The 12607-nt window shown below is 43.7% G+C and overlaps 1 protein-coding gene across 4 annotated transcripts in view; it reads left to right on the top strand.

The window, feature by feature from the left end:
• The window catches only part of DLG1 (discs large MAGUK scaffold protein 1), a 175261-nt gene that overhangs the window by 103219 nt on the left and 59435 nt on the right, over positions 1-12607 (top strand). For all 4 annotated transcript variants that reach the window (XM_066601662.1, XM_066601655.1, XM_066601654.1 and 1 more), the window contains 4 exons: positions 1733-1783; positions 2715-2839; positions 7261-7430; positions 12455-12591. In XM_066601662.1, coding sequence (XP_066457759.1) covers positions 1733-1783; positions 2715-2839; positions 7261-7430; positions 12455-12591 — 483 coding nt within the window. The remainder of the gene's footprint in view (positions 1-1732; positions 1784-2714; positions 2840-7260; positions 7431-12454; positions 12592-12607) is intronic.

Raw genomic sequence — 12607 nt, 5'->3', positions numbered from 1 at the left:
TGCTAGTATTGTAATACTCTGCTTATTTTCCACAACCAAAAAGTCATACCATAAGGATCTGCACCATTTTAGTGCAAATTTTGGATGCGTTTTTGCCGCCTAACTGCAACAGATATCGCCGTTTTAATTGAAGGGGTGGAGTCGCTACTGGGGAGCGGCGGCATGCCACAGGCCAAGTCTGTCTGAGTGGTAATCCCACTGCGCTAGGAGCCTTGTGTGGCCAGTGATCAGCTGCAGAGCTACAGCAGAAGGCTGGAAGCAAGCATCATGCCAGCTACTGCTGTCAGTGCCTATGCTGTTCTGTACTTTCCTTCTGCTGTGCCTGTCAGCTGCCATGCTGCCTCGCCACTCTTGTGTAAGGACGGATAGCACGTCAACAGAAAAGCAATAGCAATGCTGAAGGAAGGCCCCCTTGCCCAGTATGCTTAATCTATTTTACACATCAATACTCACCCCAGGCTCTGTAATCATCCATGTCCCTCAGAACGATCTCCAACTCCTCTATGGTGATAGGTGTCATTTTCCAGGGAAGATGGGATAAGTCTTGTAAGAAGTTGTCCAGTTAATCCGATGTAGGATTAGTTTTAGAAGAGTGTAATGACAAGTAGAACACAGAACATCAGGTATACCTTCAAAGGGGGTAACTACCTCACCATTGCTCTGTTAGTGTCCTGGCTATGCTTTAGTAATGCTTGTCAGTAGGCGCCCTGCTTGTTCATCTTCCTCCATGGTACCTCTGTCTTTGAAAAGTATCTGTCTGCTTCTGTTGTATGCCAGTACAGTTGTGGTTGATCCCCTCTGCATCTAGTTTCATGTATATTTAAAGGCGTCTGATACATCTCTCCTCTGCGGATTGAACATCCTCCATTAAGGTGTCTAGGAAAACTTTTTAGATTTTGATTCTCCTTTGATGTAAAACTCCCTGTAGGTACGCTCTCATAGTGCCTCACATGACTAGGTTGGAGGCTTAGCCAGCGTTTTGTGCAAAAAACGAACGTAAGAGTTTGAGTATGTTGGTCTGGCGTCTATTAAATTGAGCCAGTATGAGTTAAATTGCCAGCAAGGGGACCTTTTAATGAAGCGAAGCTTTGTATTAATAAGGGAGAATGATCCGACAACAGTCCTGGGAGGTATTGTAGATCTCATTAAGTCTGTTCTGTGTGCTCAAGGCCGGTTCTGCTCTGAGAAGGTATCTATGGGACTGAATAACGTGGATTTTGTGTTTATTGTAGTGTTCTTCAGTCCAGATAAAGTAACTTCCTCCAGAGTTCTTTCAAATGGGGTAAGGCGTGAACTACCAGGGTGCGATGTATATTTTTGTATGCATCTCAGTACAAATCGATTAGTCTCTGAAAGATGGAAGCGGGTGTCTGGTGCCCTAGCAGTGAGCAGTATAGGGTGGGGGGACTTATACTGGTGACAAGTGGAACTGTGTATCTGTCATGTATACTGCCATGCATCTATCTGATCATCGCCTGATCAGGTGGAAGTGATCAATGAGGTTCCTAGCAGAGATCTTGGAAACCGTGAGTGGTTCACTTTTATATTTGAAAGTTTTGCAATCTACTTTCTATATTACACTGATACTTCTCTATAATAACTTGACAGACGAGCTCAGTGCTTGCGTTTACTGCCAATTAAGTTCTTATTTTTTGTTTTTATTTTTTCAGATTCAGTTGTATTTTAATTTTGTTATATTTTTACAACTATTCTAAAATCTAATATTTTACAGGTGAATGGAACTGATACGGATTATGAATATGAAGAAATCACACTTGAAAGGGTAAATTCTAAATAATGTTTATACTGTATCACTATAGATGCTGCCTTTATTAATAACTTCTGCTGTGAGTTGGGATTTCATGTAGCTCAGGTCAATGGAGTATATATAAAAGGAAAATCTCCTTCGTACCGGATGTGTTACAAAACTATCCTTTCTATAATCTTTTCCAGTTCTGTTGAATATTTCCCTGCCTCCTTAGGAAACATGCATATCCCTAGGGTATAGTAGCTGTGGATTTTCCAATGGACAATTTGCAGTTTAATACAGTAACAGCGAACTAGATATTTGAAGGATATATATATATATATATATATATATATATATATATATATATATATATATATATATATATATATATATATATATATATATGAGACCTGTTGCAGATTTTGAAATCCGCAGCATGTAAATTCTTTCTGTGAATTTTACCCACTGCGTTATATGTGGATTTTTCTGTGGAAGAGCCGGTGATAAATTCCTAAATAGTAGGCTAATGTTGGTCAATGCAGCTCATCATGTGTTCATACTTACTCTGTCCTGACCAAGCTCTATACATGTATGACGCTTGTTCCTGGGCTTTAAACCCACACCGTTGTCAATGCACCGCACACGTTTAAAGCTCCTGGAATCTAGCAAGAGCAGATTGGGGTGCTCGGCTGTATGGAGCTCAATGAGCGTTATCTAGTGAGTAGAGGAAGCAGCAGTGCCATTTCCTCTATTAGACCTGGTGATTACGTGATCGCTGGCGACCCCTGGCATGGCAGGGCTACTGGGTCTTAGCAGACCCGGCTCAGCTCTAACCGTGATTGTTCTTTAGGGGGATATTTCCCCTGTAACTGGGGCTCCTATGGAGGCTCCTATGAGTAAAACAATCTGTTGTAAGTGTGAAGACCTATGTAATGGACTCCTTTTTTTGTGTGGTGTATTTCAGGGCACATCAGGGCTTGGCTTTAGCATTGCTGGAGGTACTGATAATCCACATATTGGAGAGGATACAAGCATTTTTATTACAAAAATTATTTCGGGGGGTGCAGCAGCTCAAGATGGAAGGTTACGGTAGGTGAAATCTAGGTGATTAGTCATACAGTCAATGTAGTTTGCAAATCATGCTTAGTGTATCAGTATGTGCTGAAATGCGTAGTATTTATATCTAAAGGCCCATTTAGGCACAACGATTATCGCTCAAAAGCCGTCTTTTGAGCAATAATTGTTGTGTCTAAACGCGCTGCCATTGTGCACTGTTCGTTCACTATTCGTTCATCAGTGATTTCTAGCTATCAGCGCTGCACGCTGATTTTCTCAAGCGGCGGCGCTGATGGCATTCTTTCAGCTGGTATCCCACTCGGACTTCTCAGCGGGATACCAGCGGAAAGCTCAGAGAACGAAGCTGCTGTTTGCATATACAAAACAGCTGCTGTTCTCTGGGTTATCAGCATTATCCTGCTCCGCCTGCATTTAACTCTTTAAGTAGCTAATTAGCTACTTAAGAGTTCTGCAAAGATGATCACTTAATAAAACTGTCGTTTTGAGTGATTTTTTTTTTTTTTTTTAAATCTTTTTTTATCAGCTTTCAGTGTAAATAGGCCTTAAGCCACATGTTGTTGTGTTTTTGTGGGGTTTTTTTTGTTTTTTATCCCCAAGGGAATTAGGGGGGAGGGTGAGACACATTAACATTACTTGCGGCAAGTAATTGGTCTAATGTGAGGTGGGGGAGGTCCACTTTCAGGGGTGCGGAGAACAGTTTTCTCAGATTTCATTGCAACAAAATAGGATTAAAAGAGAAGTTATTTTAAGGAAGGGTTAATGTGTGCATTTGTTTTTTTTTTTCCCTTTCTTGCATAGTTTTTTAAGTCTTGTATTCAATTTATGGTATTATTTTAAACCTTCACTCGAGGTGGTTGTGATATTTTGGAAAAACAGACAATGTGTATGAAACCCCCGCGCACCCTGATATCAAAGTTAATTGAAGACACAAACACACTGAGGGACCATAGTTATAAACCATTAAAACCGTGCCAAAATAACAGAACAGGGTGGTTACCAAGATAAGGGACCATCCCATCTCAAATCACCCCTGAACAAATTGACTTATAAATTGGTATGATGACACACTGCCCTGAAATGTGTTATAAAGAATCTGCATAGAAACAAGATTACCATGCAAGGACATCAAAACACGATCTCCCAGAATAAATAAAATGGCAATGACTTGAAAGTCAAAGAGAGGAAAAGGTGGCATGTGCGTAGCTCACGTCAACCCTATAAACATAATGGAAAACCATGTTATGGGGTCAGGAAGATATCAATGGTAAATGGGGAGAAGAGGGGTAAACTGTTTACTTGGGCTTGCAAGTTATTGGTATTTTATTCTGTGCTACTATTTTTTGATGTCTTTTGCATGGTGATCTTGTTTATAGGTTTTTAGGACATTTCTTCCAATCCATAGATTTTGTCCATTGCTTTCCCCATCCAATCCACATTTCGTCCAATTGCTTTCCTCGTCCAGTAAGACATTTGACACTTCGTCATTGATACTTTATGCCATACTTAAGAAAAGAGACGTGTGTTCTCCTCTTGAGCATATAGTCTATATGAAATCACTGTCCAAAGGATGACTTCGGACATCGCCACCTCTTGACCTAATACTGTACTAAAGTTGTAATTTAAAAAAAAAAACACATGACTGTGACATCAACACGTCCTGTAGTGCAAGTGCTGAAGGGCCTGTGATGACGTCAATTATACACAGATCGACAGACATTTTAAATGAAGAAATAAGCAAAAACAAAGAGGCCCAAACATGACAAGTTCACTAAGTAACTGATTTACTGTACATCGATGATATTTGGTTCTGGAACACTACAGGTGTTTATGAGAATTGGAGTTGCATAAAACATATTTTCCATATGCATAATATACCGTATTTTTCGCTTTATAAGACGCATCGGATGATAAGACGCACCTGGGTTTTAGAGGAGGAAAATAGGAGAAAAATATTTTGAACTCCCCAGACCAGGCAGTGAGGGAGGTATCACAGGAGAAATAAACAGCAGTAGTACCGCCTCGGAATGAAGTATATACCACTAGGTCAACCTGTCATTCAGGATCCAGGAAAGCTGAGTATAAATGTAATGGTGATCTCATTACTTGTCATCCAGCTTTCCAGGAGCCCTGAATCCCACGTTGAATAGTTATGGCAATGCATGTGGTATGCATGCTTGCATAACTCTGCAGTTGGCATTCAGGATCCTGGAAGAGCTGAGTGACAATGTAATGATTCCATTAGTTGTCACCCAACTTTCCAGGAACCCTGCATGGCATGTATCATTATGGTTATGCATAACTAGGCACAAATATATACACAATACAGGCAGCTCTTTCTACCTCTCCCTCTACCTCTCCCTCTCCTATGTAGCTGGCAGATGTGAGAGTGTCTGTACATACAGCTGACTGCTGAGGCAGGGGGGAGCAGCAGCTCCCTCTCACTAAGCAGCTGTTGTACAGGTGCTGGTGTGGAGCGGACCTGCTATCTTTATCACACTGTCAGCAATATAGCAGGAGCCGCCTGCCTGTACAATAGCTTCCTGCTCCTCCCCCAGCAATCAGCTGTTGTACGGGCTGCTCTGCTCCTCCCCCGCCCCCAGCAATCAGCTGTTGTACAGGCTGCTCTGCTCCTTGCTCCTCCCCCGCCCGCAGCAATCAGCTGTTGTACAGGCTGCTCTGCTCCCTGCTCCTCCCCCGCCCGCAGCAATCAGCTGTTGTAGGGGCCGCTCTGCTCTCTGCTCCTCCCCCGCCCCCAGCAATCAGCTGCTGCACGGGGCTGCTCTGCTCCCTGCTCCTCCGCCGCCCGCAGCAATCAGCTGTTGTAGGGGCCACTCTGCTCTCTGCTCCTCCCCCGCCCCCAGCAATCAGCTGTTGTACGGGTGCTCTGCTCCTCCCCCGCCCCCAGCAATCAGCTGTTGTACGGGTGCTCTGCTCCCTGTTCCTCCCGCGTCCCCAGCAATCTGCTGTTGTGCGGCCGCTCTGCTCTACTGCTGTGTCGGCTTTGTATGGAAACGGCCGGCAGCTCAGTGAGAAGGATTCGCGATCCTTTTTAGCTCCGGCGGGTTCTGATCTCGGCAGGTTCGCTTTATAAGACGCACTGACTTTTTCACCCAACTTTGGAGGGGAAAAAAGTGCGTCTTATAGAGCGAAAAATACGGTATATTGTTTGTACTTGGCATCGCAGTGCCTTACACTTGAAATACTTTACATAAGATCAAGCTATGCAGAGGTATAAGAGTTAAATTGTACAAATGAGATGTGATTTTGGTTACCAGACCTGCCTTCAACAAAAGCTTTTAAAAAGTGTACAGTTCCATCTACCCTCACCGAAGGGAACGATGATGAGAGATGGAACCTTCACTGATGTCCCCCGGACCTCTCCTGCCGACGCGGTTTTCCCGGACCTCTCCTGCCGGCGCGGTTTTTCCCGGACCTCTCCTGCCGGCGCGGTTTTTCCCGGACCTCTCCTGCCGGCGCGGTTTTTCCCGGACCTCTCCTGCCGACGCGGTTTTTCCCGGACCTCTCCTGCCGACGCGTTTTTTCCCGGACCTCTCCTGCCGACGCATGTCCACCCAGTGTTTTCAATTGAGCCTCTCAGACAGCCGCTCAATCGCAGTGATTTTCGAGCGAAGTCTGTTCCATTTTGGGGCATTAAGCTCACCTCATCAATGACTAGTGCTGAAAGCCGGTGTCGGCCGTAGCATCACTGTAGACGAAAACTTTACTAGAAAAATAAATCGCGGAGCTTTGCCGCATTCATGTGTAAGGGAGGCCTTAAGGCTGGTTTATACGGCAGATGATCGCTCAAAGGACAGTTTGAGTGACAGCTTTGAGCGATCATTTTGCATAAAAATCAATTGGTATTTAAGTAGCTACTCAGCTTTGTTCTCCACGGGGAAACAATGCTATCAGCACAGAACTACTGATAAAAGTGAGCGATGACTTTTATGTTGGTCTGAATTTAGTGATCAAACGATGGGTGCACATTTACACGCACCAATTATCGCTAAAACGATCGCCGATTAGGGTTTGTTTGTTTTCTTCTTCAGCGATAAACGTCTGGTGTAAATGGGCCTTTAGTGTTGGTTCGACAACTATAGTGTGTTCAATAAACTTGGCAACAAGTGAAGTGATTGTACCTTTGGTGTGCAGAGGAGTTTCATACAGTGTCTTCGTTTTTGCACATGAATTTGGTGTTTTTATGCACCCACTATGTGTCTACTTCGTTGAATATTCATTGGGTTGTTGCCCTTTTCTTACTTTTTATGATCTTTTACTTTCAAGTAGGTTGTGCCTGTCTGTTCACTGATGCACATCTACATGTTCAAACGTTCATTAACACATTTGCTTTATTTAATTGGCATTGAATGTTGTTCATCTTAGCTTATTGCATTTTGGTAATCCCTTGTTCTCTTTCAAACTGTTGTCCTCAGAGTTAATGACTGTATATTACGGGTGAATGATGTGGACGTCCAAGATGTGACACACAGTAAAGCCGTCGAGGCGTTAAAGGAGGCAGGATCTATTGTGCGACTATACGTAAGAAGAAGAAAGCCAATAACGGAGAAAATAATGGAGATAAAGCTTGTTAAAGGTCCCAAAGGTGAGCGCAGAATCCATCGAATTCATTAATTCACTCCACCATGCTTTCATTAATCCACTGTTCAGACAATCTCCCAGCTCGGACTGCAGAACATGGTTACGTGTTATTACTAGGTGTGTAATGTTTGTTACATTGGTGCACCCTGTCTCATCCCGGTTACATGGCTGGAGTCTGCAGTGTGATCACTGTGGATGTGCTGTAGTCTGACACCTTGAGCAAGCCTCTGTATGTGGACTGTGGGCACTAGATACTCTTTAGTTCCCTGATAAGGTTGCCAAGCAACCAGAGAAAAGCGCATTGCAGAACATGACAATTCTGAGGAGATAGAAGGGCTCGTCATTGACAGTTTTAGGTGGGTGAAATATGAATAGCTTATGGGACAGACTATTCATATATCCCTTTTGTGGTTATTCATACACTGACCTAGGCTTTAACTTAGGTGTGTTTTTGAGCTGCTTATTTTCAAAAAATATAATAAACTCTCACAATAAAGGCCCATTAACATGTGCGTCTGATCGTCAAGCGCAGATCTTATGGAACGTTCTGGATGAAGTGGCGCAGCATAATGCACTATTTGATCCACTGAAATGACAGTCGGAATGCTGGAAAGCAGATGGAACCCATTATAGTTAATCAATGGTTCCAGTATTTGCATTCTGGTCTGAGGATGGAGCTGAGAGGAAATCGTTGTGAGCCTCGGTGAAGATTTAAAAGGAGTCTTAAATGTACTATTTTCTGCATTATGTAGCATGGTTGTATTAGTAAACTGTAATGAGAGCATAATGCCTCGTTTAGACACGATTATCGCTCAAAAGATGTCTGTTGAGCGATAATCGTTGCGTGCATTTACAGGGCAAGGTGATCGCTCAAACGGCAGTTTGAGTAATAGTTTTGAGTGATCACTTTGCACTCCAAGAGGGGTATGCAGAAGACAATCGGGGCTGCTTGTCTTCTGCATCTAGCTGTTCTCTGCTCAGAGCACCCGGGTGTTATACAGCTGAGTGCTTTGAGCAGAGGATGCAGAACACAGCTGGAGCGCTGTGTTCTTCCTACTCCTGCTGTGTTCAGGGAGTGGGATACAGCTGAAACAATAGTATCCACTGTATCCTGCTGTAAAGTCCTGATAAGGCTGATTGTTCTCTTTCAGCATGCTGAAAGAAGACCAGCTGCTCATTAACGAAAACCGCACAATGTTAGTTAGACACAACGATTCTCGTTAAAAAGACTGCTTTGAGCGATTTTTGAGCGAGAATCGTTGTGTCTAAACCAGCCTTTAGATAGCCCTCCAGTTTTAATCTGCTTAATCATTGCTTTGTTATTATCCAAGCCAAACCTGGTGGAAAACCATATTACGTCATGGCACAGGAGGCGCTCATACTCAATCTATTGTCAGATTTTAGCAGCAGTGAACTTCTCTTAAAAAGTTTTCCACATCTCCAAGCACCAGAAATGCAAATTTATGCCAGCTATGAGCTGTAGAGCTATTGCCAAGCTCATCTGTTAAAAGAGTAGAGTTCTATTAAACTTTTTTTGCCTAAAATGTCATTGAAGGACTATTCTGATTGTGAAGCGAATTTTTTGAAAAAATTCCAGATATGAAAGGTATTTGTGTTTATTCACAACTGTTTATTGGTATAAGTCAAGCAGCCCTTGCCTCCTTATTCTGTCCTCCGCTTCTGATGTAACCCCACATTGCTGTTTCCCCAAGATGACGCCTACTGATATTCAGCGTGGAATTCTATTTCTCGCAATTCCCTTCTCTGTACTTCCTTCCTGTGCGTGTCCCCACTAAGCGCTGCCCTGATATTGGTTGGAACACTGGTCCTTAGAGCTGAAGAGAAATATCCTATTGGGCAAGCCCAACCTGTAGGGCTGGAATACCTACAGGTCGTATCCAGAATAACCTGTGAACAAACCCTTCTGAAGTGCCATGAGAGAGTGATGGGTTATAGAGCCACATACACAAAACCCAAAGCAGAACCACAGTGCAAACTTTAAGAACTTTTGATTAGCCTTCATTTGCCAGCAACTTTACGTTACCGGAATACCCCTTTAAATCAGGAGGCTGGAACTGGCACACGTCATGGGGCGGAGCTACGCGATGACGCGTACAAGGGGGCGGAGCCAAAACGCTGATGCTGCCGAGCGGAGCCGAAGGGAGAAGACCGCACAGCGCAAGCGCGTCTAAAAAAAGCAAGAAGACACCGAAATTAGACGGAACCATGGCGACGGGGACGCTAGCAACGGAGCAGGTAAGTGAATAACTTCTGTATGGCTCATATTTAATGCACGATGTATATTACAAAGTGCATTAATATGGCCATACAGAAGTGCTTAACTCCACTTGATTTCGCGAGACAACCCCTTTAAGTATACTTAATCTGCTTTTGCCACTAAGCCACTGGGGTTTCTTCATACGTCCTGAATAGTTTCCTTCTAGCATGGTTGCATCAGATCAAAGAACATTGATTGCAGCATTTTTCAATCCATGTAGTTGACAACTCCAGCTGATTTGAGCCTATGGAGCACCGTAGCAGATACCTTTCCCATCTGGGGTAGTTTTACACTCTCATCGAATTGCTAGACTAATGTGAACCTAGCCTTATTGATCTGCCATATTTCTGCGAAAATAAGCTCTACCCTGATTCATTTATTTTTTTCTTGGGAGGGGAGGGAGGGCTTGAAATATAAGACCTACCCCAAAAATAAGCCCTAGCTACACTACATGGGGGAAAAAAAGAAACCATACTCTCCTAGCAGGCGCCATTCGGATCCCACCCACTGGGCTGCGACTCTCCAGCAGGCTTCTATAATGTCCTCAATGCCGATGGAGTATCTCTTGTTGTTGACAGGACTTGAATACACTGCCTCCAGCAAGCGGTTGCTCTGATTGGTTCATCGAGCGTCAGCTCTGATTAATTCAGAAGCACTGCCTGAGCCAATCAGAACAAACGCTTGCTGGAGGCGGGGTATTCAAGCCCAGTCCCCAGCAAGAGATGCTCCTTTGGCATTGAGGACTACACGGAAACCTGCCAAAGAGGGGCCCGAACAGTGCTTGCTAGGTAAATATAAGACACTCTCTGAAAATAAAACTACATGATACAAACAAGAACGCGTTTCGGTGAACAAGGCATTGCGCCGAAATGCGTTCTTGTTTGTATCATGTACCTGATTGTACGAGCATAAGGAAAGGATAAAGCAAAGAAAAATCATCTGATGTGTCCGTATTCCCATGTATCCACTATCATATAAAATTTATTGGTTAAAGGGGTTGTCCCGCGGCCAAAACGAAAAATTTTTCACACCCCAGCCCCCCATGTTAAGCAAGCATCACAAACTACCCATGTAAATAGGTTTTTTAGAGCATTTCTACTCACCATGAAGCTGTTTCATGAAGTTATAAAAAACTTCCAAGATGGCTGCCGTCATTTCCCAAGGTGCACCGCTGGTCTTCTCCCATGGTGCACCGTGGATGTTCTTCTCCAGTCTGAGCTCCACTGCCGATTACAGCCACCTCATTGGCTGATCGGCACCACATGACGGGGCGGAGCTACGCGATGACGCTAAGAAGGCGGAGGAGCCAGGACGCAGCTCGTGAGCCCGGACCCTCCAGAAAAGGATTCTTCTCTGCGCAAGCGCGACTGTTGCGGCGACCAGAGGAGAAGTTTGGTAGTTGCCATGGAGACGGGGACGCCAGCACAGGAGGGGGTAAGTATATAACTTCTGTATGGCCAATATTTAATGCACGATGTATATTACAAAGTGCATTAATATGGCCATACAGAAGTGCATAACTGCACTTGCTTCTGCGGGACAACCCCTTTAAGTCTTCATCAAGGATTATATTGTTTTTGTGTACTTATGCTGGGCAAATAGTGTGCAAACAATATCACACACTAGTCATTATTTATTATTAAGTATAACTGTTGAAATACAATATTAAGTATTTTCTTCTGTTCATAGTGACTTTTCTTGGAATTTAAAGGCAACCTATCGCCTCCCTACAGCACCGTGAAGCTAGTTATGGTGCTGTTAGGGTAGGTGACACGCGCTCTCCCATAGACTTGCATCAAAGAGCACATGCATGGCAATATGAAAAGTCACATTTTCGGGAAGCGGGGAGCAAGTAAACTGCAAGACCTCATCTGGAATACTGTGTCAAGTTCTGGGCACCCCCTTTAAAAAAAAGACTTTGACGAACTGGAGCGAGTTCAGGGAAGAGGTACCAAGATGGTGGGCTGTCTGCAAATCATGTCCTATGAGGAACCGTTAAAGGATCTGGGAATGTTTAGCTGGCAAAGAAGGCGGCTGAGAGGAGACTTTTAATAGCTGTCTACAAATATCTGAAGGGCTGTCACAGTGCAGAGGGATCAGCCCTATTCTCATTTGTGCAAGGAAAGACTAGAAGCAATGGGATGAAACTGAAAGGGAGGAGACACAAATTAGATATTCGACAGTGAGGATGATCAATGAGTGGAACAGGTTACCACGGGAGGTGGCGAGTTCTCCTTCAATGGAAGTGTTCAAACAAAGGCTGGACAAATATCTGTCTGGGATGATTTAGTGAATCCTGCACTGAGCAGGGGGTTGGACCTGATGACACTGGAGGACCCTTCCAACTCTACCGTTCTATGATGAATATTTTAAAAAAATCCCCTGACTCCCTGTTACCTTCTCTAATAGGGCCATAACTTGGTTTAGACTGCACAACCAATGTTTTTATGCATCTTTCCCGACATGTCTGCTTTAATCAACACTTGTATTCCCCATGAAGTAATTTTGAAGCACCTTTTCTTATAACTCTGCATTGTTACCTTGTCAAAGGACTGTGTCCCCACATAGTCTGATAATGTCAGCCGTGATTGGACAATGTCACAAGCTGTAGGTACATTGCCCAACTGGTTACATCGATTTGTCAAATAAGGTGTATATTTAGGGAAGAATTTGCATAAGAATGTACAAGCATTTTGTTTGTCTTCTGTATTTGCAAGATATATTGATTTAAAATGTGTGTCTTTTTCTAGGCCTTGGCTTCAGTATAGCTGGCGGTGTGGGGAATCAGCACATCCCTGGTGACAACAGTATTTACGTCACGAAAATCATTGAGGGTGGTGCAGCACACAAAGATGGCAAGCTTCAAATTGGGGACAAGCTTCTTGCAGTAAGTAATGCATTGC

The sequence above is a fragment of the Eleutherodactylus coqui genome, chromosome 1 (genome assembly GCF_035609145.1).
Source record: "Eleutherodactylus coqui strain aEleCoq1 chromosome 1, aEleCoq1.hap1, whole genome shotgun sequence".
NCBI lineage: Eukaryota > Metazoa > Chordata > Amphibia > Anura > Eleutherodactylidae > Eleutherodactylus > Eleutherodactylus coqui.
The sequence above is the reverse complement of the archived record's forward strand: the minus strand, read 5'-3'. Positions and strand labels throughout refer to the sequence as shown.